The sequence below is a fragment of the Mastomys coucha genome, unplaced genomic scaffold, assembly GCF_008632895.1.
Source record: "Mastomys coucha isolate ucsf_1 unplaced genomic scaffold, UCSF_Mcou_1 pScaffold1, whole genome shotgun sequence".
NCBI classification, from domain to species: domain Eukaryota; kingdom Metazoa; phylum Chordata; class Mammalia; order Rodentia; family Muridae; genus Mastomys; species Mastomys coucha.
The window spans coordinates 92034231-92055716 of NW_022196891.1; the positions used below are offsets into that span (position 1 = coordinate 92034231).

The window sequence follows — 21486 nt, forward strand, 5'->3', positions numbered from 1 at the left end:
CCAGCAAAAGGTGTGGCCCAGATTAAAGGTGTGTGCCACCACACCTTTAATCCCAGATAACCTTGAACTCAGATCTTTCTGTCTTAGTCTTCTGGAATTCATAGCCACTATGCCTCAAGATCTCCATGCCAAGATCCAGGTCAGAACCTTGTATCTCTCAGCCTCCAGGTTAGGATCACAGGTGACCCTACCAATTCTGGATTGTAGTTCATTCCAGATTTGGCCAAGTTGACAACCAGGAATAGCCACTACAAGTAGTGATAGCTTTCTTGATGTTACATCAGTATTTTGTTTAACCCTCAGCTGCTTGGACTTAGAACACCACATTTGACCAGGATATAATCCTTGATACCTCTTTTAAGCTCTCTTAGGCAAATATTATTCTCTATCTAGAAACAGAAGAGAAAAAAGAGCTGAAACTAAGTTTTCTAGCCTCTACTAAGTTGGGAAGGAAGCCAGAAGTTTTGCCCTCAGTATCATATTGGGAGGCCAGGCATATGTGGTTAGAGAGGATAGGGCAAGCCAAATTAAGTGTATGGACAGAGAAAAGGAAGATCAATGGTGGGAAACACGGAATAGAGGAGAGAGCAGAAGGAAACAGTGAACACCAAAGCCAACAATTTGGACTCCCAGAAAACAGGGAGGCATAGCCTTAGCCAAGAGAAAGAAGCTGGCTGGTGCAGAACAAAGGGACCATAAGAGAGACTAAGGCAGGTACTCCTAGCTGGCGACTTGATCTCAGCAGGGTTGGGGACAGTTAGCTCAGATTGTGTTTCGTGAAAACTAAATGTACACATTAGATAGATCCACTGCATCTTGTCATTCTGCATGCAGCAGAATGCTGATTCAAACCTGTGAAATAGGAATAATAACAAGCTGCTCTAGTAACTTGTTTTGAGCCCCCAAGTGGATACAATATATAAAACCCTAGATATAATTTGTCATAAGTAAAGAAAAGGCAAGTATCACTATCAGAGAAATCTCCTATCCCCTGGTGATGATGGACTGTTGTTTCTATCATGCTTCTCCTTGTCCCTGTAAGCCAGGAGACAGTCCTAAAGAATAGTGTTTCTAACTTGCAAACCAAGCTTTGGGAATCTCTCATTAAGATCCTCCGACTCTGAGGAAGTCCCAAGCTTTGCTCCTCCAAGGTTCTACCCAGGTCCTGCCTGAGTATGAAGCATGAAGCCTGCCTAATCACTTTTCCCTAGGCTGCCAAGCCCCTAGGACCTCCAGCAACTCCCACTCTGCTTCTTCATGCAGCCCTTTAGATCCCCAGCTGTAATTAATCAGCTGCATCTGCTCTTGCCCTTGAGCAGCTTTGTGGCACAGTTCCCTTGAAATGTTCAATTAGTGGTTGCAAGAATGAGGGCAGTTGTAGCATCACTGTGCTGCTTTCCAGGTCATGGCACCCACAAAGGAAAACAAACATGACATAGTTCAAAAAGGAGACAAACTGAGGTGAAGTGCCTCTAGGGTGCTCACCAGGGCTCCATTTGACTGACAGCTGTTGAAGTGGGGTCTGAGCATATAGAGGAGTGGATCTCCAAACCAAAGGTTCCCAAAGCTTTGGAGGCTCCAGAAGGAAAAATAAATAGAATTCTCCCATAAGTCATCTTCTGTTAGCCCCATGAGCTGTGCTCAAAACATGCAATGTTCTTTTACACACTGCTGTTTTCATTATTCTGGCTTAGCATGTGCTAATCAACAGGTGCATGGCAGGGGCTTGGCTAAGCCATTTCAAGTTTGAAAGAGTCTAGCTAGCACTTATTGCTATTAGACTGAGCCCTAAACTCTTCCCTTTAGATCCTGCAAAGTGTAGGCTACCTTTCCACTCCAGAACTAGATACCAATCATCTTAGGACAAGGTGATAGGATAACTTAAAGCCCAATGTCTTAGTTAGGTTTTTACTGCTATGAACAAACACCAGGACCAAGATAACTCTTAAGAAAGACAACATTTCATTGGGGCTGGCTTACAGGTTCTGAAGCTCAGTCTATTATCATCAGGGCAAGAAGCATGGTAGTGTCCAGGCAGGCATGGTGCTGGAAGAACTGAGAGTCCTACATCTTGTTAATAAGGCAAACAGGAGAAGACTGGCTTCTAGGCAGCTAGGAGGAGGCTCTCAAAGCCCACCTCCACAGTGACACACTTCCTCCAAAAAGGCCACACCTACTCCAACTAGGCCATACCTCCTAATAGTCCACTCCCTAGACCAAGCATATTCAAACCACCACACCCCATTATAATGCAAATTTAGAGTAAATATGGTAATACCTGCTTGTGATACTCCAGAGGCTGAGACAAGAGGATCTCCAACAAATTCAAGGCCAGTCTGTGTTACATCATGAGAGCCTGACCAAAAGAACACACACATACCAAACATGGACATCTGTAGGAAGGAGAGACCCTCACAACAAAAAACATCTCTAAATGGGGAAAGAAACCTTAAGGAGAAAAACAAGTTATCACTCCTGAGGTTCATAGGGCACACTTTAGATGGATTTTTTATCAAAAAACATGATGTTGAAATATGTCAGTACCTAAGCATTTCAGTTTCTTTCCTCATCTTCCTAACTGGCCTCATTATACATAACACACACACCACACACACACACACACACACACACACACACACACACCTCAAACCAGTCATACTGTCTATGTGACACTAGTCGGTATCTAATTTAAAATTATTTTTCTGAAAGAATTCATTTAGTTTATTGTGTGATGCTGCACATGCCTTAAATAGCTAATAAGTACTGGCAAGAAAGGAAAGAGAAAAAAAATGAAGACCATTTTGGACAGTACTTTCCAATTTGTTGTCAGTTAAAGAATGACATCCAGCTCAGAGTATGTTTCTATACAAGATTCAGAAGGCCCTGGCCTCAGTACTACCTGCTTCCTGGCCAAGCTTGACCTGTAGGAAACTTCTCAGGTATTCTCCAGCCAGCAATACATGTTCTTTCCACCTGGTTACTAAACATCTGTCCTTGATCCACAAGTTCTCTTCCAGATCAGTAGGACAATTCATATCATCTCTTAATTCCCCATAATCCTTATATACTGTGTTCCTCTCATCTGCAAGTCCTGTGTGTAGGGAAGCACAGAGCAGGAAATTATCAATTGTTATGACTTGCTCTCTGAACTAACATGCTGTAGTTTTCCAAACATTAATTTAAATCTGGCATCCTTCCTTGAAGACCAGTATGATTATCAGTTTTCAGATGAGTATGTTCAAAGCCACACAGCTTCCCAAAACTTAGACTTAACTCTTCCGGCTCTCTTTTTCCTGCAGATACTGCCTGGGTACTAGGTTTCACTTCCTTACCCCAGAGCAGTCAGAAGTACACAGACCATCTGAAACTGGAAGCTAAGACAGGCAAATATACCCAATATTCCAGCCATTTCTGAGCATATCCTGTGTCACTGGGGGCTTCAGTGTTACTCTTCGGCCCTCTTACCATCTTCCTACCTTCCTCTGAGACTTCCACTGCTCCTTTTAGAGCAGGAAGACCTTTCCTTTGCAGGCTTTTGCAGGCAAATATAGTTTGCTGCTATAGACCCACACATAAATGCCAAACCTAGCCTCAAGGTTTTAAGAAGTGACATCGTGAGCATCCTGCAGTTTCATGCTATGTATGTCTGATTAGCAGAGCCATCTCTCCAGCCCTGACACAGAAATGTTTAAAGTCCATGCTAGTATGGGAACCACTAATCTCTGGCAGGACAGAGAGGCCATATTATAGAATGGAAGTTACAGCTGAAGAAATGGGGGAGACCAGAATCTAGGGGAACATTGTCTCAATAATGACCACAACCACTGAACCAAGTGACTAGAACCCTTGGCAGCTGTGGGATTTACTTGGAGGAACATGGAGATTCTTTTGGTTAAAATGAGTGAGATGATGAAATCTGCTTAGCATCTATTCACACATAGGAGTGAGAACCAAAAGGACCCTGGCCTTATTAATTATGCATGACAGGAGAAAGGAAAGTAACTATGAAGATGCTTGCAAATTTTCTGGCCAGGAGCATAGTGACCCCATTTACCTTGAAAAAAATCTGAAAGGATAATTGGGCTTGAGTAGAAGGAAGGAAAATTAAGAGTTTATTTTTGGATATTGTGAAACTTAAGCTACCTGATGGACATGCACGAGAAAGTGGAAATGTCCTGTAGCAATTGGATATATGACTATGGAGTTCAGGAGAGAGGTGTAAGCAGATGACAAAGATTTGGAAGTTATCAGTAATGGAGGCCTTGGAAACTCTCCTACAAATCTGTTGATCACCAGTTCGTTTATATCTTGCAAATCCATAGTTTTATAGATGTGTTTTATTTTAATCAAAACTGTAAGCTATGTATTTCTTTAAGCCCACGGCTGTGTGCTGCTTAGTTGTTCTTTACTTTGAACTTTTGGGCCACCTATTCCAAGTGATGACAATATAAGATGTAACCCAAAAAGTAGGTTCTCTTGAAAATCCCCAGCACTTTCCAAGACTAGGGATGTGGTCAGATGATCTAGGGAGGATCCAATTTGCACACCAGCTGCTATTAGACCCACATGTATCCTTGACATATACATTCATTCCAAGATTATAACACTTGCTCATAATTTACCCAAGAATCTTCTTTGTACTGCCTTATACTTCTGATAGCTCTGTGCCAAAAGACTGACCCCACGTCCCATTGCCTGTATCCTGTGTCTAACTAACCCTCCATGTTGGAAGAAACAGCTGTTATGACTGAACAGCAGGGAAGCTGCATTGTGAAACCTTCCAGAGGCATTGAATACTCATGTGCTACCTGCAAGACAAGATTATTTTTAGGCTTTTAGAAAGATTTCATTTCACAGTTTTTTCTAAAAGGTTATAATTAACTGCAATGAACAAAAGATTTTTTTTTTAAAAAAAAAAAAGTGGGAGGAAAGGAACCAAGGAAAGAAACCAACCAACACAGCTCTGTTTAACCCTTTGGGTAAGTGGATTCCAGCCATGCATGTGCTGGGGTTGGGGTGGAGGTGGGTGGCACATTCAGAAGCCAAGTCTAAAAAGGTCCAAGTGAACCCAGAACTAAAAGCATGTTCTCTCCAACTGATGCTTTTTAAAAGATAGAAGCAGCTCCTTCCCTCGCCTCTCATAACAAGAGTCTATCTTCCAAAGCAGGATCCCTGGCCTCTGAAAAACTATGCCATGGCTAAGAGGAACATCCAGAATACACCGTTCTTGGACATTTTAGAGTTTTCAGGGACAGAAGAGCCACCAAGGCTTCTTACTCTTGCTAGCTTTTTCTCTTCCAAATAGTACTTCTGTCTTCTGTCTTTCATATCCCCCCACCACCACCACCAACACATAGATATGCCTGTGAGCCTCTTTGGCAATATCTCCTTTGATCCATTCAATATGTTTAGTTTTATTTATAAGGTGGGGTATTTTATTCCAAGAAAAAGGAATCAGAGTCACAGACAAGGTGATGTAGGTAAAATGAGTCCTCAGAATAGTGTTTTCGGGGCCTTTCAGGCAAGAATTCAGCAGCACCATTGAAGGTTTGCAGAAATGGAAGGAAGATCAGCAGACCAAATTAATTCTGGCTTGGCAACTATCACAGTGAGACAAAGTCTGATCGGCATGCCACCAGTGATAAGGAAGAGCTATCCCACCCATACTCCATCTCTTTCATTCTGGCTGGAACATGGGAGTCCATGTCTAGAAGGGTAGCAAGACCAAGTATCTCTGAGGAGGAGTGCCCCTTTCTACCTGGACTCACCCATATTGACTACTCTATCCCTAACAGGGTTCAATTGTGCTGGATGATCTTATGTCAACTTGATATAAGCTAAAGTCATCTGAAAAGAAGAAACCTCAATTGAGAAAATGCCCACGTAAGATTGGGTCATAGGCAGGCCTGTAGGGCATTTTCTTAATTAGTGATTAATGATGAAGGGCCCAGCCCACCATATGTGGTGCCATCCCTGGGCAGATGGTCCTGGGTTCTATAAGAAAACAGGCTAAGCAGGCCATGAAAAGAAAACTAGTAAGCGGCACTCTTCCATGTCCTCTGCATCGGCTCCTGCCTCCAGGTTCCTGGCCTGTTTGAGATTCTACCCTCACTTCTTTAGATAATGAACTGTTCCATGGAACTGTGAGTGGAATAAACCCTTTGCTCCCCAGTTTGATTTTGGTCATGGTGTTTCATCACAGCAATAACAACTCTAACTCAGACAACTAGCATGTATAAGCTTAAGGGGGAACTTGTTCAGTGTCCAAGAATACAATGGCACTGTCTCTGTCCCAGAGGCACCATCCTGGGATCTTAGCAGACTGTTGATCTGAATCAAGTCAAGCCTTTCTTAAGATGCAGTGAGAAGATGCCTTTTTTTATTGCTGTGCACAGGTTGCCTAAGATTTTGAATCCATCTGTAACATCTCTAGCTCTCCTTTTCTCACTATAAAATGAGATTCCTAGATTAAGATGCCCTGATACACATTCATCTCTACCCCTAGGTTGACAATTATGAATTTCTTTGTTCTCTAGAATTTAATTCACTCAGGATCAAGACTAGCTAGTTACTTCAAACTTCAGGCAACTGCAAACTACAAAGCATGAACATATTCATAGGATTTACTGGATTCCCGAGAAATTTATAGTCTGGCATTCTGATTCTTCCACTCCTTTCCTTTTGGGTTAAAGCAAAATGAGATGATCAGCATTTGGCAACTGAATTAAAAAAAAAATGAACAAATAAATAAATAAATAATGATCCTTACTAGCAGAAAGCCAGAGAAAGGTTATAAAATCTGAGGTCATTTCTTCACTCTAACATATGTCATGAGGTTTTTTTTTTCTTTCAGAACAATGGTAAGCAGTATGGGTCTGTGATATTCCCCTTCAGCCAAATCTAATCCTCACCTGTTCCAAGTCCTCACTGTTTTCCCTGTATCTGTCTGATCACTGCAAACCCCAAACTGGAAACTTTGTTATCATTTCCTTCCTGATTTATAAGTACCTTGAGGACAAGTTTGTGGAGTAGTCACTATTGTATCCTACAGGTCGAGCACAGAAATAGCAATAACACTACTGTCATAGTTTCAAAGCCTCTTTGTGCACACAGAGCTTCAAGAACTAACTGGTACTTGCATACTCACTTCAGCTTGGTAGACATGATAATACTCTCTTCACAGAAAAAGAACTGAAGTTCACAGAGATTATGTAACTTGATCACAGTCAGGCAGCTAGTGAATTAGAGATGCACGTAAATCAGTGATGTTCTTATGAGAGTTCAGAATTCTTCCTGATAAGTTTTTTTTTTTTTTTTTTGTAATAGATGGGTGAATGGGTGTATGGGTGGGTGGATGGATGGATGGGTGAATGATCTAAGGAAATAGTGTAAGATAGAAGATGATAGCAGTATTCTGCACAAGATGAGAAATAGAGAAGGCACTCACATTCTAGGAGTCTCACCAAAGTTCCTAAGTACTCTGTTTGGGGAGGGAAAGGAAACTTCTATTCTTGTGACTAAGTCAGCTAGTGGCTAACAGCACCTTCCTTCTACAGATTTTGACAGTATCAGGACCACCTGAAGGAGGGACTCGTGTGACCATCCATGGCGTGAACCTGGGCTTGGACTTCTCTGAGATTGCTCACCATGTGCAGGTAGCTGGAGTGCCCTGCACACCCATCCCAGGGGAATACATCATCGCTGAGCAGTAAGTCCGCCCTAGCCTGCTGGCCTTTGTCTGTTTGAGCTTCAGAGTGGAGAGTCTCTGTACTTCCTTCTCTGGGGCTTTCCCAAGTATCTTTCACATCACCTCCTCCTGTAGAAAATGTCCCAAGAAGTCTTTCCATGGTCTTTCTGCCCTCAGGAGGCCTTGTTCCAGTTGCTTCCCTATCCTACTCTCCTCAGGTACCAGGGCTCTAGGAGATCTTACTGCCCCTCATTTAGTCTTCATCAGCCTGCTGGCATGAATGTTGAAAGCCCCTCTGGGAGCTCTTGGCCCCTCCTATGCCCCCCCCCATTGAAATGCACCCTACTGGATAGACTGTGGACAACAATTTGTTTAGTGCCTGGAGCTCTGACAGTAGCTTAATCTGAACAGGGCCTCCACTGGAGTGAATTCATTTATTTCACTAAGGGAAATGTCAGCTGGAAATTAGAAAATAGGCATGTAGTGGTAAGCAGGCGGGCGAGCTCTGGAGTGACATATGTTCCAATGTGGGGTGTTCCCTTGGCAGTGGAAACTACAATCAGTAAGCAGGACTGGAAGTGGTCCAGAAGTGGGGGTGGGGTGGATGAAAGAGAAGGAGGAACAAGGGAAGTGAGCCACCAGAGCATCCTTTATGCTCTGTCATGTGACATCGGGTCAAGGGCTCCTCCATCTATTGAAGATGCAACTCTATGTGTGTCAGGAGCCGATAAGATCTTGACTTTAACTCAGGATTTTCTCTCTTACCCTGTTACACTGCAGCCTCAGGCTCCTCTGAGAGCCAGTCCTCAATAGCAGTCATAAAAATGGTATCACTTTATTTTCCATCAGCAATTTTTAGTGTACAGAACACTTTCCCATCTACTATCTATTTTTTTAAATTATTCTGACTCTGGCAAATAAATTATTACAAAAGCTGGCAAGAGTAAAAATTGGGGAGATTATTTTCTCCAGTCACTTGGGAAGTAAATACCATGGCAGACTCAGACCTAAAATCTTCTAACTCCTTGTCAGACCTATTTCTCTGATGCAGTAACCACTGGCCACAACTTCTGGGCAAGTAAGACCTGGATACTCCATGACTCATCCATCACCCATGGCTCTGAACCTCAAAGGCCCTTTATTCTACCATAGCTCAGAGAAGGATTAGTGGCCAAAAGGGTAAATTCCCAGACTCTTGGAAGAAATGTAAGAGCCACTGGCCACTGGTGGTGAGATGAAGCTGGCCTGATCCTTCATTGTCTCCAGGTCCTGTTCTTTATTGATAACTTTAACCCTATAAGGAATGAACTTTGAGGGAGTGATGGCTAGGCCTACAGAAGGGAAATCAGGAATGCATAAGTATTTCTAGGGAACCACATTAGGAGATAAACACTAGAAACCAGGACCACCTCATGGTCACATGGTCTAGAGTCCCATGCCCTGCAAAACTTCACCAGGCACTTGGACACACAGACCTCAAATCTACCTTGACCTCAAGAACTTTCCATGGCCCAACTTGGGGGCTTGGAGGACTCAGACTTTAGGGTGAGGAGTATGAAGTGCCAGACAACTAGGCTGAAAACTTGCCCAAGATTTGAATTAAACTGTTTTGACCCTGGCTCCTCTGCTAACCAGTCCTGATACTTCAGCAAGCCATTTAGTCTATGACCTTCATCTAATGGACAACAAGAAACTTTAGTTCTGTTTATGAAGTTCAAGTATACTTCTTTACTCAGGAATATGGGGAGGAAAGTACCTACATGAACTGAAATTGTAGTCATGAAAGGAACCTGAGGAGGCAGTCATTCCAGGCCTGTTGAGGTCCATAGTGACCCTTGAAAGCAACCCGTTTCCTTGCTTCAGGTACAGGACAGGCAGGAAGCAGTGAAGGACACCCTATGCCTCACTGGTTGCAACCTGGTTTCCAGCTGTGCCAGGCTTATTACCACTCCTAAGGTTTCAGAGTTTGTTAACATCATTAAGCCTCCATTATGGGCAGTGAGCAGCAGGTGTAATCATTACAGATGTCTGCAAGAGATGAATTTGGCTAACTGGGCTCAGTACAGAATCCCAGCCACAAGCAGGATTAGCAAATGCAATAATGATTCACCATATGTTTGTGTCTGCCATCTATCATTCCACAATTAGGTTAATATTGGTTTAAAGGTTCTGATTAGTCCTGAAATCAACACCCCACATGTCTGTGGAGGGCAAGAGGATTCAGCCATAGGACATTTTCTGGGCAGTGAAATGGAGGTCCAGACTTCAACTCAGCATCTCCAGAGACAAGGGTTTCTTTCATCTGACCTCCCTCTACTCTGCTTTATGTGTGAATTCAAACTCAGTTGGATGGGTGCTGAACCTCTGTGCTTTCCACCCAGGAAGTGATACACCACTTATGCATGTCTGTCAGAGATAGTGTGGTATGAAGATAATGAGAAAACTGAGCTGATGCCAGGAGCCTGCGGGCAAGCTATATTCAACTACAGATGAACTGAATAGTATTGGGCAAGTCACTTTGCTTCCTGATTCTCAAATGGCCCATCTGTAAATTAGGAGCAGCTGATATGTACAATCCTCTAAGTGATCCTCAGGAAACTAGAACAATATGATCCATAGAGTCTACAATACACACACATACACCACACACACACACACACACACACACACACACACACACCATAATATGTTTCCACTAATGTGATTCCAGAACCCCTCTATCAATTATGATTCAAATCGTCATATGGAAACTGGACAGTTGTTTGGCTCAATTCATTTTATAAGGGAAAAATTTCACTATCTCTAGTCATTGCCTTCTAGTGATATGTAGAGAGCCTCAAAGAAACCAGGAACACAGAGGACATGGAAATTGGAAAGCCTCTGAGAAATTAAACCAGAGAATACAAATGAGATGAAACTTAGGGGAGGAAGTGAAATATACCCTTATGCCTGTGGTGGTCCACAGCTAAGAGGAGACATCAAGTGACTAAGTCTCAGAACCCTAGGAAATGAGTGAGGTTGTTCCCTATATTTGCCAAAATCTGTCACTAGCATGATTCCTGTGCTGTCCCTTCCTTAAAGCATACAGAGCTTTTTATTAAATCCAGCATCTGAGACAAGTGTGATGACACATGCCTATAGATCTACCTACTCAGGAGACTGAAGCCTGTATATATGTATATATATATACATACATATATAGGTGTATGTATATATATACACACACACACATACATACACATAATACATACATATATATACATACACACACATATATGCATACATGCATACATTTAAACATAAGAATCCAGTGTTCACAAAATGGAGTGATGAAAGGCACAAACTTGGAATGAGGTTCACCTGTCTTTCAGTCAGGGCTCCTTCACTTGCTGGAATGTGGTCCTAACTAAGTCATGTAGCATCCCTGAATCTTGATTGTGTATAAGTCAGCAATAATAAGACCTTCCTGGAGCAGAGGATTAATGTGATATTGGGTCCCATCTTGTGGGCCACCTCTGCCATCAGCAGCTATAGCTCTTGTTTTTAAGTTGCAGGTTCTACTGTGGCATGATCCTTTTTTTTTCTATATAGCCCTTTCCACTTCAGCAGCATGTTTCTTCTGTAATTCATCTCCCTTGGCAAGGACAGGTGTCCTATGAAAATTCAAGTCCTTTCCAAACAGTTGCCTTACAGGGCTCATGAGTGAAAGGGGAAAAGAGGGTGACAGTTGCACTTCACCCACAATGCTGCCTGATTTTCTGAAAATTCCAGTCTAACTTCTTAGACATGCTCATACAAACCCTTGTTAGTACCCTACTCCTGACCCCAGCCCTCTCCATACTTACAGCCAGGTGAGACAGAGATCAGCTGCTAAATGAGGATGTTATGCCTCAGGCCCATTCAAGCATGGATTTCATTCAAAGCCAGTTACAGGTACTTAGTTCACATACTTGGATTGGCTCCATCTCCTTCTATCACTCCTCTTCCAGAGGCTCCATACATGAAGTTTAGCTTTTGGAACATGAACCCCAAGCAAGAAAATGTTTAGAACCTAAAAATGCAATGTGCCCAGCCAATTCCTAAGCCCCTCATGGGCAGTTGAACAGGCCAGACTAGACCTTCTCTTTTCTGAAACAGGCCCAGGCCCAAAACCAAGAGTTCATTCTTGCTTGTAACCTTCACGTGTCCTTCAGTTTCCTTTTTCCACAATTTCATGCCTACAATAATTGCTTCCTCCCTCTCCTGTGGAGTATCTCTCCCACAGAGTATATACGGGCCATGAATGAAGAAAGAGCCAGTCTTGATTAGAAGAAATGGAAAAGCTTATCTGCTTCCCAGTCCCCACACTCCCTGCCCACAAGAATTAGCTGACTCCCCAGAGTTCTTTTAGGGGCCAAAGGGTGAGCTTTAGAAAATCAGGGACCGCAAAACAAAAGCAGGGTCCAGCACCGGAAAACAGTATTTAAGTTGTTACTCCAAGCATGTATCAGCATGAAAATAACCAAATACCTTAGATTAAGCATCTCAGATGCTTCACTAATGAAGTTTAAGGAGAAGACTACATACCAACACTAACTGATGGTTACTATCATGATATAGTGGGTTCATAGTGAATTTATTTATTCATAGATAAAGTAAATGGAGAACCTTCTTCCATGAAGTGCTTTCTGTTGCATCTTATATGCTAAACATAAAAGATAGTTATTGTATGTTAAGTAAACATTTACACCAAGACAGTTATTGTATGTTAGGTAAATATTTACTAGGAGTCAATGTATTTATTTAGGATTAACTGTTATAAAGGAAGACAGAAACCAGTGTCACTTGTGTGTGTGTGTGTGTGTGTGTGTGTGTGTGTGTGTGTGTGTGAGAGAGAGAGAGAGAGAGAGAGAGAGAGAGATTTGTTAAATGCTAATTTTATTACATTGAAAGGAAATCTTTGTTTAGTTACCTTCTTTCCTAGATAAATTATTCAGATAAGCTTCAATCTGTTAAACACAGGTCTTCACACTGTGCCAGGATAATACAGAGATTAGTGGGGAGGAGGGTTATTTTTCTGATCCCCCACTAAACAAGCCTAGCATGGACTCATAGATACTGCTCTTGCAATCTGAAATGGTGTTAGGAGGCAAGAAGAATTTTCCTTCCTCATTTCTTGGCCCCCTATTTGCTGAGACTAGTAGAACCCTTTCCTACACATCCCCTACAGCCCACCCTTTCTGAAAGGCACCATGACTTAAAGGGACTAGTGTTCTTCTGTAACTTATCTCAGGAGCCAGGAAAATCACCAGGGAGTATTGATCTGACCTGCTGAGAAAGTGCAGAGCATCTTCCTCCAGTGTTCCTAACAATGAGAGATGTGACTTCTAACCAAGGCTATGTCACCAGCTGAGTATGTTCAGCCTTGATTAAGTGTCACTTGGTAACTAATGAACTCAGCCACCACCCATGTCCATGAACTTCTCTCATTGTACTGGGAGATTCTGTTTGGATGCTCACATTATCTCACCAGATTATCTACCTGCTTTTGAGAGCTCACTGCAGGAAGCAAACTACAACTGAATCAGTGTGACAGTCATTCACCTGTGCTCTTAGGGAGAGCTGTTGTGTTAGCTTGCTGCATAGCAGAAAACATCAACTAAGTACTGCCCCTCAATCTCTGTTGGACAGTCCACTCATTCCACCAATCCTAGATATGATCCATGGTGAGGCACTGAATTAGGTGCTCACAGGAATTAGGGCAAAATATATTAGAGGCACCCACAGCTTTTTATATATAATCATACCCAACCTCTCACTGTGGAGATAAGACAAAACCCAGGAGACCAATACTAAACTCATGGTCACATTGGTACTAAACTAAGCCATGGCCTAGTACTATGGCAAGACAGTGATGGGCCACCCACTGACTACTGAGCAAATGTGTGGGGACTGCAGTCTTGTCAAGCCTCTCATTGGGAGGTCTGTTGTCTTCTCAGGATCGTCTGTGAGATGGGCCATGCCCTTATAGGTACCACATCTGGGCCTGTGCGCCTGTGCATTGGGGAATGCAAGCCAGAGTTCATGACCAAGTCCCACCAGCAGTATACTTTTGTGGTAAGTACTGGGACCAAGGTTAGCCACATAGCCAGCAAAGACACACATCTTTTCCAGACTTCTCCCAGGGAATTCTCATCTGGTCCTCCTAGCCAGGCAGACCATGGTGTCCAGTAAAGGGAATTTCTGCCCTCCCTGCTTGGAAGATTGTCTTTCTGAGGTTGAATAGTCACATGATGTCAAAAGAAGAAGAGAAAGAAAGAAAGAAAGAAAGAAAGAAAGAAAGAAAGAAAGAAAGAAAGAAAGAAAGAAAGAAAGAAAAAGAAAGAAAGGAAGAAGAGGAAAAGGAAAAGGAAAAAAGAAAGCCAGAAAACCCAAAAACTTTGGAGTCTCAGAGGACCATAGGTCAGAGTTCTAAGTAAGGCAAACACTTAAGCCTTTCTTAGAAAACAGATTCTAGATTAAAGACTAGGCTGCCTTTTATCCCTCCATGTGACATTGTGATCTAATTCTAGCCTAATGAAGATACACTAATTAAGTGGTTTATATTTATCCATATGCTTTGATTTTTGATGAGGATATTTTAAGCTAAGGATTAGAAGAATCTCTAATCTGGCAGAAATATACCTCTGTGCCTAAGACCAGGAGAGGGAACATATCAGCTGACAGTTCTGTGTGCCTGTATGGTTACATGTACATGTATGCACACCCCTAAAGACATTTCATCAAGCAGTTTTGGTACCAAAACTTTCTGTGAGGCTGACACTAAATTCATGTCAAATCAATAAATTGCTTCTGAGGCCCTGGAGTCTCCCCAGACTCAATTAATCCTGAATCAATACTTTGTATTGGGGGCCCTTAAGTTCCTTTTCTAAATCTTACCTACATCTCCACACTGAGTACTTCATTAAAACGTGTTAACCACAGTGGATGGGGTCAAACCAGCCTTACTAGTAGTTTTTAAAAATCATTAGGTCACAAAATTCTCTTCTTTCTAAAGCATTTTATTACTTAGTTTATAAAGCTTCCAAGCCTATATTCTCATTTTAGCATTGCTACCCTTTTCCTTGTACTTTTTTCCTCTCAGATTTGTCAGTCTGTCTGCAGCCACTGTACCTCATTTCCTTCCCAGGGGACATGGGAAGCAAAAAGAAAAGATAGGGAGAGAATTGTAAATATCAGAGCTGCAAAGGTCCCTAGGCCCATCATACCCTCCTCAATAGACAAAGGAGTAAGCCGAAATCCAGAATAATCCTATCACCCACCCCAGGGCCATAGATAGTGAGGGGCTGATACAGACTAGAATCCACACGATAAGTTAAATGCACTTCTCAAACTATGTATGGTGTCACATGCTTTTGATCACAGCACTCAGGAAGTGAAGACAGGAAGATCTCCAGCTCAAGAGCAGCCTAAGCTGTGTAGTGAGATTCTAACAAGATAACATGAAGTAAAGATAAAGTAAAAACAAAAAACAAGAAAAACACACTTTCCATATCACTGCCCACTAGGCAGAAGCAATTCTTTCTGATTTAGGTCAACTGCTTGGTACATGATAGACTAGAGTTTCTTTTAATTAGTTTCTTTTACATTAAGCTTAGTGAGCATGCTTGCAAGTGATATTCTCATCCACTAGGAAGGGTCAGAGGAACCATGCTTAACATTTACTGATAGCACCAAGAGTGAGGTCTCAGTGTTTAGGGAAGGACAAGAGGACATTTACGTGGACCATTCATAGAGGTTTCAGTCTATCAGCTGCCCAGCTTAGGCAAGAACATTTTACTCAGCCTTATTGACTTTGTGACAAAAACAAACAACAACAAACCTTAGAACAGGCTCTATATAAAGTAGCATTTTCAAATTGTTCTCAATATGCAAACTACTTTATAGATTAGTCAGTGTCATATCAGCTTTCTCTTCAGTATTATGAGTACAAGACTCCCCAGGAAGTTAATTAATTCCAATGTATGGCAGCCCTTCACCTTCCCTAGAGAAAGCAATGATGTTTGGAACTACCCAGGGCAGGAAAACTATCTTAGCTCCCAGCATGATTGTTATTCCTCTTACCATTAGGTCTAGCCTTGGACCTAAGCTAGGAATGTTTCTCTGTTTCTTTTCAAAGAATCCTTCTGTGCTGTCACTCAGTCCAATCCGGGGACCAGAGTCAGGAGGTACCATGGTGACTATCACAGGTCATTACCTTGGTGCTGGGAGCAGCGTGGCAGTGTACCTGGGCAATCAGACTTGTGAATTCTATGGGTAAGGATGGTGTGTTGTTGTTGCCTTGGCATGCCCATTACCTCCTCATCATTGATCCTGTCCTTGACTCAGACATGCTAGTCATTGTTAGAAATGTATGCCACTTATCAGTTTATGTCCCATAGAATGGAGGGGCTGGTAACATCTAAAGGGAACTGGAGGCAAGGGTAATTAGAACAGATGAGGGATAATCCCAGGAGCTCCCCAGGCTAAGTTTCACTGTAGAAACTTGAGACTCATGGAGATGACATGGTCTCAGCAATTTAAGCACAGATTTGTTCTCAAGATTACCTTCTGTGCATTTAAAAAGAAAACAAGCTAACAACAACAAAACACCTAATATTGTCAGCCACAACTATGAGCCCTGAGGATGCAGACTTATGGTGAATTCTGAGGGAATCCATGGATTCCTGGACCCTAAGTGTAACCTGACTGGACCCTAAGTGTTGATTAGTCATATTCTAGAAAAAGGAGTTCTCCAAAATCTCGTAGAGCCTTGTCTCTGCCCATATTCTGTAACCTTTCTACTGTACTCCCTTCCTAATCCAGCAAAGGTAAAGGGAAGGTGCTGGTGGACACTGGTAGAAGATATTTCTGTAGCACAGAAAATAAGAAAACAGCAGAATGTATCATGGGCCACACATAGAGTGAGGGACACACCTTTTAAGCTAGTTCATGCCCATCTCTTTTGTCTTAACCCTTCTCTGTTTCTCCATCAGGAGGTCAATGAATGAGATTGTATGTGTTTCACCCCCATCATCCAATGGACTAGGACCAGTCCCTGTCTCTGTGAGTGTCGACAGAGCCCGAGTAGATAGCAGTCTGCAGTTCGAGTATATAGATGACCCACGGGTCCAACGTATCGAGCCAGAGTGGAGCATCACTAGGTGGGTGAAATTTGTAAGGTACATCTAAAGGGATTTGAGGTTAGCAGAACACATCATCTGCAAGACAGTGTGATTAGTAGACTGTATCTTGAGGAAAGATGAGATTAACAGGATTCACCCAGAGGGAAATGATGTTGCAGATAATCTATAGCCCAAGCATGGCTCATATTGGGGACACTCATGGTTGAAGCTCAGTTTACCAAATTTAAGGGGGTTTTAACCTAACCTAGCTTCTGCTTGTTTCCAGTGGGCACACACCCCTAACCATCACAGGCTTCAACTTGGATGTCATTCAAGAGCCAAGGGTCCGAGTCAAATTTAATGGCAAAGAATCTGTCAATGTGAGTAACCTTTGATCTTTTCTTCCTTGGCTTCAGTAACCTGTGGCTCTTTCTGGCCATATCTTGCAAGGCCAGGAGCTAGGGGTTAGTTATATGGAGGCCTGATAACTAGACAGGGAAAATGAAGACTTGACTCTATAGTCATGGTTCCAAACACTTTAACCATCCTGAAACTAATGTGATGACATTATAATTTCAGGTGATATAGCAAAGATCTAAAAGTTCTGGCTGCTGAGTTTGATGCAGCACAAAAGGGTTATGTTCACATCAATGAAAATGTTCCCTTAAAGGATAAATGAGAAACAGTGTGGGAGGTAGAAAGAAGTTTTCCTTCCACATTTAGAAAATTCTGTATTGGAAATAAGAATCTGCCATTTATGTCTATGTGGCTCCAATCAAATCCTTTAATTCTGTGATCCTGTGCTCCTTATAGGTAAATGGCTGAAAGACTTGCTTTGCAGTGTCTGAACAAGCCATCCATGGAATTAAAGTTTATATTTAATGTCAGCAGACAGAGAATTCTGACCCACTGGCAAGATGACCAAAGCTTCTTCAGTCCTTTGCATAGCTGTATAATTTTGCTCCATTTACCTATGAGTGTTTGTGAGTTTCAAAAAGTTCTCTTATTCTGATGAGAACAGAATGTCTGATAAGTTATTGAAAAGTTTTCAGTTTATTCCTGCAGCACCATCTCACTCCTTTCAACCTGCATTTTCTGTACATTGTTGTATTCAGAATTATAATGCAGAAGATGCTATATTGGCTGTTATTATTACTGTGATTACAATTATTACTCTGTGACCTTTGAGATAATGGTAAAGCTGAGATGGACAAGCAAAAGATAGAATGATGTCTCTTCTTTTATCCCTGACACATGTCCAGCCTGCTGAAGCTTCCTTGGAAAACAGAGGTGCACAAAATAACACAATACTAGGCTAGACCAAAAAAAAATGTGTTAAGGATTATCAAATCCCACCTTCATTGCATAGAGGAGAAACTAAAGCCAGATAGATAGATAACTTGCCCCCAAGTACAAGGTATTCATGGTTATGACTTCCCATCATGCTAGAAATGCTTAGCACTTTTAGCTTGGTTAAACAAACAAACAAACAAAACCTCCCTTCATCCACGTTCAGAATTGGAATCATAGGAAAAGCCTAGACTCTATCTGCCTCCTGACAGCTAAGTCTTTCCTAAGCCCTAATCATTCCTAATCATTGTTGTTCTGTTAAATTTCTAGGGCCTGGGCATGTTAGGAGCCTTGAACTCATACCCAGGGAAAATAAACCATTCCTTTCCCAAAAACTAAGTACAGGTTTTAAAATACAGATTTTTATTATCATTCCAAAATGGCCAACCAGAATACAACTTATAGATAAGTTCTTAAGAGAAGGATCCCCTACGTCAAGGCAGCCGCCTTTCAGGCAAAAGAAAAAGCTGGCTCTCACTTCTCTTAGTCTTCATAGGAAGGACAGTGCTACAGGGCCAGAGGATTGATTTGTGTAAGTCAGTTGGCTCTAAGTCATGAGGGTCTCTTCCTGGTGCTTGGTACAGAGTCATGGGATGGTTGGGGCATGTGCATAGTATGACATGAGGTGGTTTGGGCTAGGGATGTCTGTCATTGGTTTCTACAAGCAAGGAATGCCACCTAGTTACAAGGCTTTTGCTGTCTCAAGGAACTGACCAAGCTGGGGAGAATTTTCTCCCCAGTTAACAGGATCAATATAAGGCACTACATATAAAATACATATAAAATGAGATGTGAATATCGTATAGAGAGAATGCTACAATGTTAGCACGAGGGAGACAAAGGGTGACTCCCAAAAGCTACAGCTTTTGTCCTCAATGAAAAAAAAAAAAACAAAAAATAGGGCTTCATCTTTCTTATTACATGACATCCTGAAAAAGCCACAGGCCAGGTAAGGTCCCTTCTCTCCTCCAAAGATTCATCTACATCTTGAGGGCTATCCCCTCCCTGCCACCAGCCCTACACACCATTGACTACAGTATTTCCAGGAACTAAATATAGTTCCACCTGCTGGGAAGAATTGGAGGGCTCTAGGACTACATGGTGACCTGCTTGGGAGTAGTCAGGCTTGCAGGCCTGGATGGAAGGCATGGAGGAAGGAAGGCAGTGTCCCTAGAACATGGCTTCAAAATGCTGCCCAGTGCCTCTGTTTACATTATGAGGAAAGAAGTACTTTGCCCTTTTGCTCCACTTGGGCCCCACCTTAGCCTCAGCCTTTTCCATTTGGAGCTACCCTTTTCCTTGTGTTCCAAGTTCCCAATAGACATTGAGGAGGACTGGCACAAAGCCTCAAAATGCATAGGGATGTTAACAAGCTGGGCTCATTTAATTGCACCTGTTGCTTCTCTTATGCCTATCAGTATCCCCAGATGCACCATGACATGGACATTAAGTTGGAAAGGGACATGAACAGAAACTGATCCCTAGCACTGCAGAAAAGCCAGGGAAGCAGTTTTGTTTGGAAGGGTTAAGACTTGGACTTGAAGTTCTGACATCACTTCTACATACTAGCTCTTTTCTGTGCTGTCAGATGTTTTACACAGGCACCTGTTTCTGGTCATGAAGCCTGGCTGTGTATATGTTCTCTCTCTCTCTCACACACACACACACACACACACACACACACACCACATGCTAGGCAGGATATACTACAGTGTTCTAGTCTGTTCCTGTGACAGTCAAGCTCCCACAATAAAACTGAGCTAACTGTGGTGCAGAGTAAAAGTTAGAAGGAGAACAAGCTGGAATCTTCTCTTTTTTTCCCCCTATGCCCCACAATTAACTGCAACTGTTAGCAGTTTCTTTGGTTGGACGTTGTCTTAGCCTCAGAATCAACCACTACAGGAGAGAATAGCAAATGGTGCTAACCAGGTACCAGCCAGTAGAATTTTGATGGCAGATCAGAGGTCTACCAAGAGACAAGGGAGAGCACAAACTCAATGTCACTTCCGAGTGCAGATGGAGGAGTATGTGGCCAGAGAAAAGAAAGAAAGGCCCTGAGTGGCAGGATTCTGTTTAATGACCACTTTGTGCTGAGGCATTACTTGAACACTGTGCATGGTACAAAAAGCTCATCTCACCACTTTCTGTTCCACACTGAATACTCCTGCCCCCAACCCCCCACACATACTCCCTTACTGCAACTGTCCTCTTCTTCAGACATATTACATCTTCAGTATTTGCATTTGCTGTCTCCTCCAGCTGAAACTTGTTCCTGCACTATTCGTTGGCCTGGGTAAGCCTTGTTCCTTAGATAAAAGCATTCACTACTTCTGAGGGAAGTCTTTCATGGATCCCGCTTTAGGCCATGCACACTCACAGCCTTTCCAGAGCATCTGGTTCCTCCCACTAGAGTGTTCCTCATCCATTCATGCATTTCACAGTATCATGCCCGGTGCTGCCCCAGGCTCTCTGTGGAGTAGCTTATAAAGCTTGTTTAATTAATCCAGAGCTGTCCCTTGAGACTACTTCATTCTGTGCACCAGACTCTCAGCCCAGTGTCTGCCATCAAACAGGTGCTCAAAAACAGTGTTAATAAATGAGTGGAGTTAAATGCATTATCACATTTTTCTTAAGGTCCTCCTATGTAGTGAAAGGAGGTCAAGCAAACAGAGGGTAAGAGGAGATGACAGACCCTCCTTCACTCACCAGGTGGTCAGATTTGAATGCTGCTCTCTGCTTCCTTAGGTATGCACAGTGGTAAACACAACCACCCTTACCTGTCTGGCACCCTCTCTGACCAGTGACTACCGTCCAGGTCTGGACACTGTGGAACGGCCAGATGAATTTGGATTTCTCTTTAACAATGTCCAATCCTTACTCATCTATAATGACACCAAGTTCATCTACTACCCCAACCCAACGTTTGAACTGCTCAGCCCCACTGGAATCTTGGATCAGAAGCCAGGCTCACCCATCATCCTGAAGGTAGGAAACATAAATGGGGAAGAAAAGACTGGAAAGTGGTGGGAGAGAGTGCTGCAGACCCTTCCCTCTTGAGAAGGCCAGAACTCTAGGTGCTAGCACACAGGAGTCTTATTGCACCCCACCTACCCTTAAATACCATGTGTCCTCCTCTCCATCTAGATCTGTGTTTTGTGTCTCCTTTTCTTTTTCTTTCCTCTTCTTCCTCTTTCCTAAACACCTCTTTTTTGGGGGGTGGGGGCAGTGTCTCCTTTCATCTGTGACTGGTTCAAGTCTCTTTAAAAACCCATCATGGAGGCTGACTGGTTTTTACATTGCTGCCCC

General features: G+C 42.6%; 1 protein-coding gene across 1 annotated transcript in view; it reads left to right on the forward strand.

Moving 5' to 3' along the window:
* The window catches only part of Plxna2 (plexin A2), a 195467-nt gene that overhangs the window by 155500 nt on the left and 18481 nt on the right, over nucleotides 1-21486 (forward strand). The window contains exons 13-18 of the mRNA XM_031339712.1: nucleotides 7557-7708; nucleotides 13666-13783; nucleotides 15846-15982; nucleotides 16702-16869; nucleotides 17117-17210; nucleotides 20926-21165. Of these exons, the coding sequence (XP_031195572.1) occupies nucleotides 7557-7708; nucleotides 13666-13783; nucleotides 15846-15982; nucleotides 16702-16869; nucleotides 17117-17210; nucleotides 20926-21165 (909 nt within the window). The remainder of the gene's footprint in view (nucleotides 1-7556; nucleotides 7709-13665; nucleotides 13784-15845; nucleotides 15983-16701; nucleotides 16870-17116; nucleotides 17211-20925; nucleotides 21166-21486) is intronic.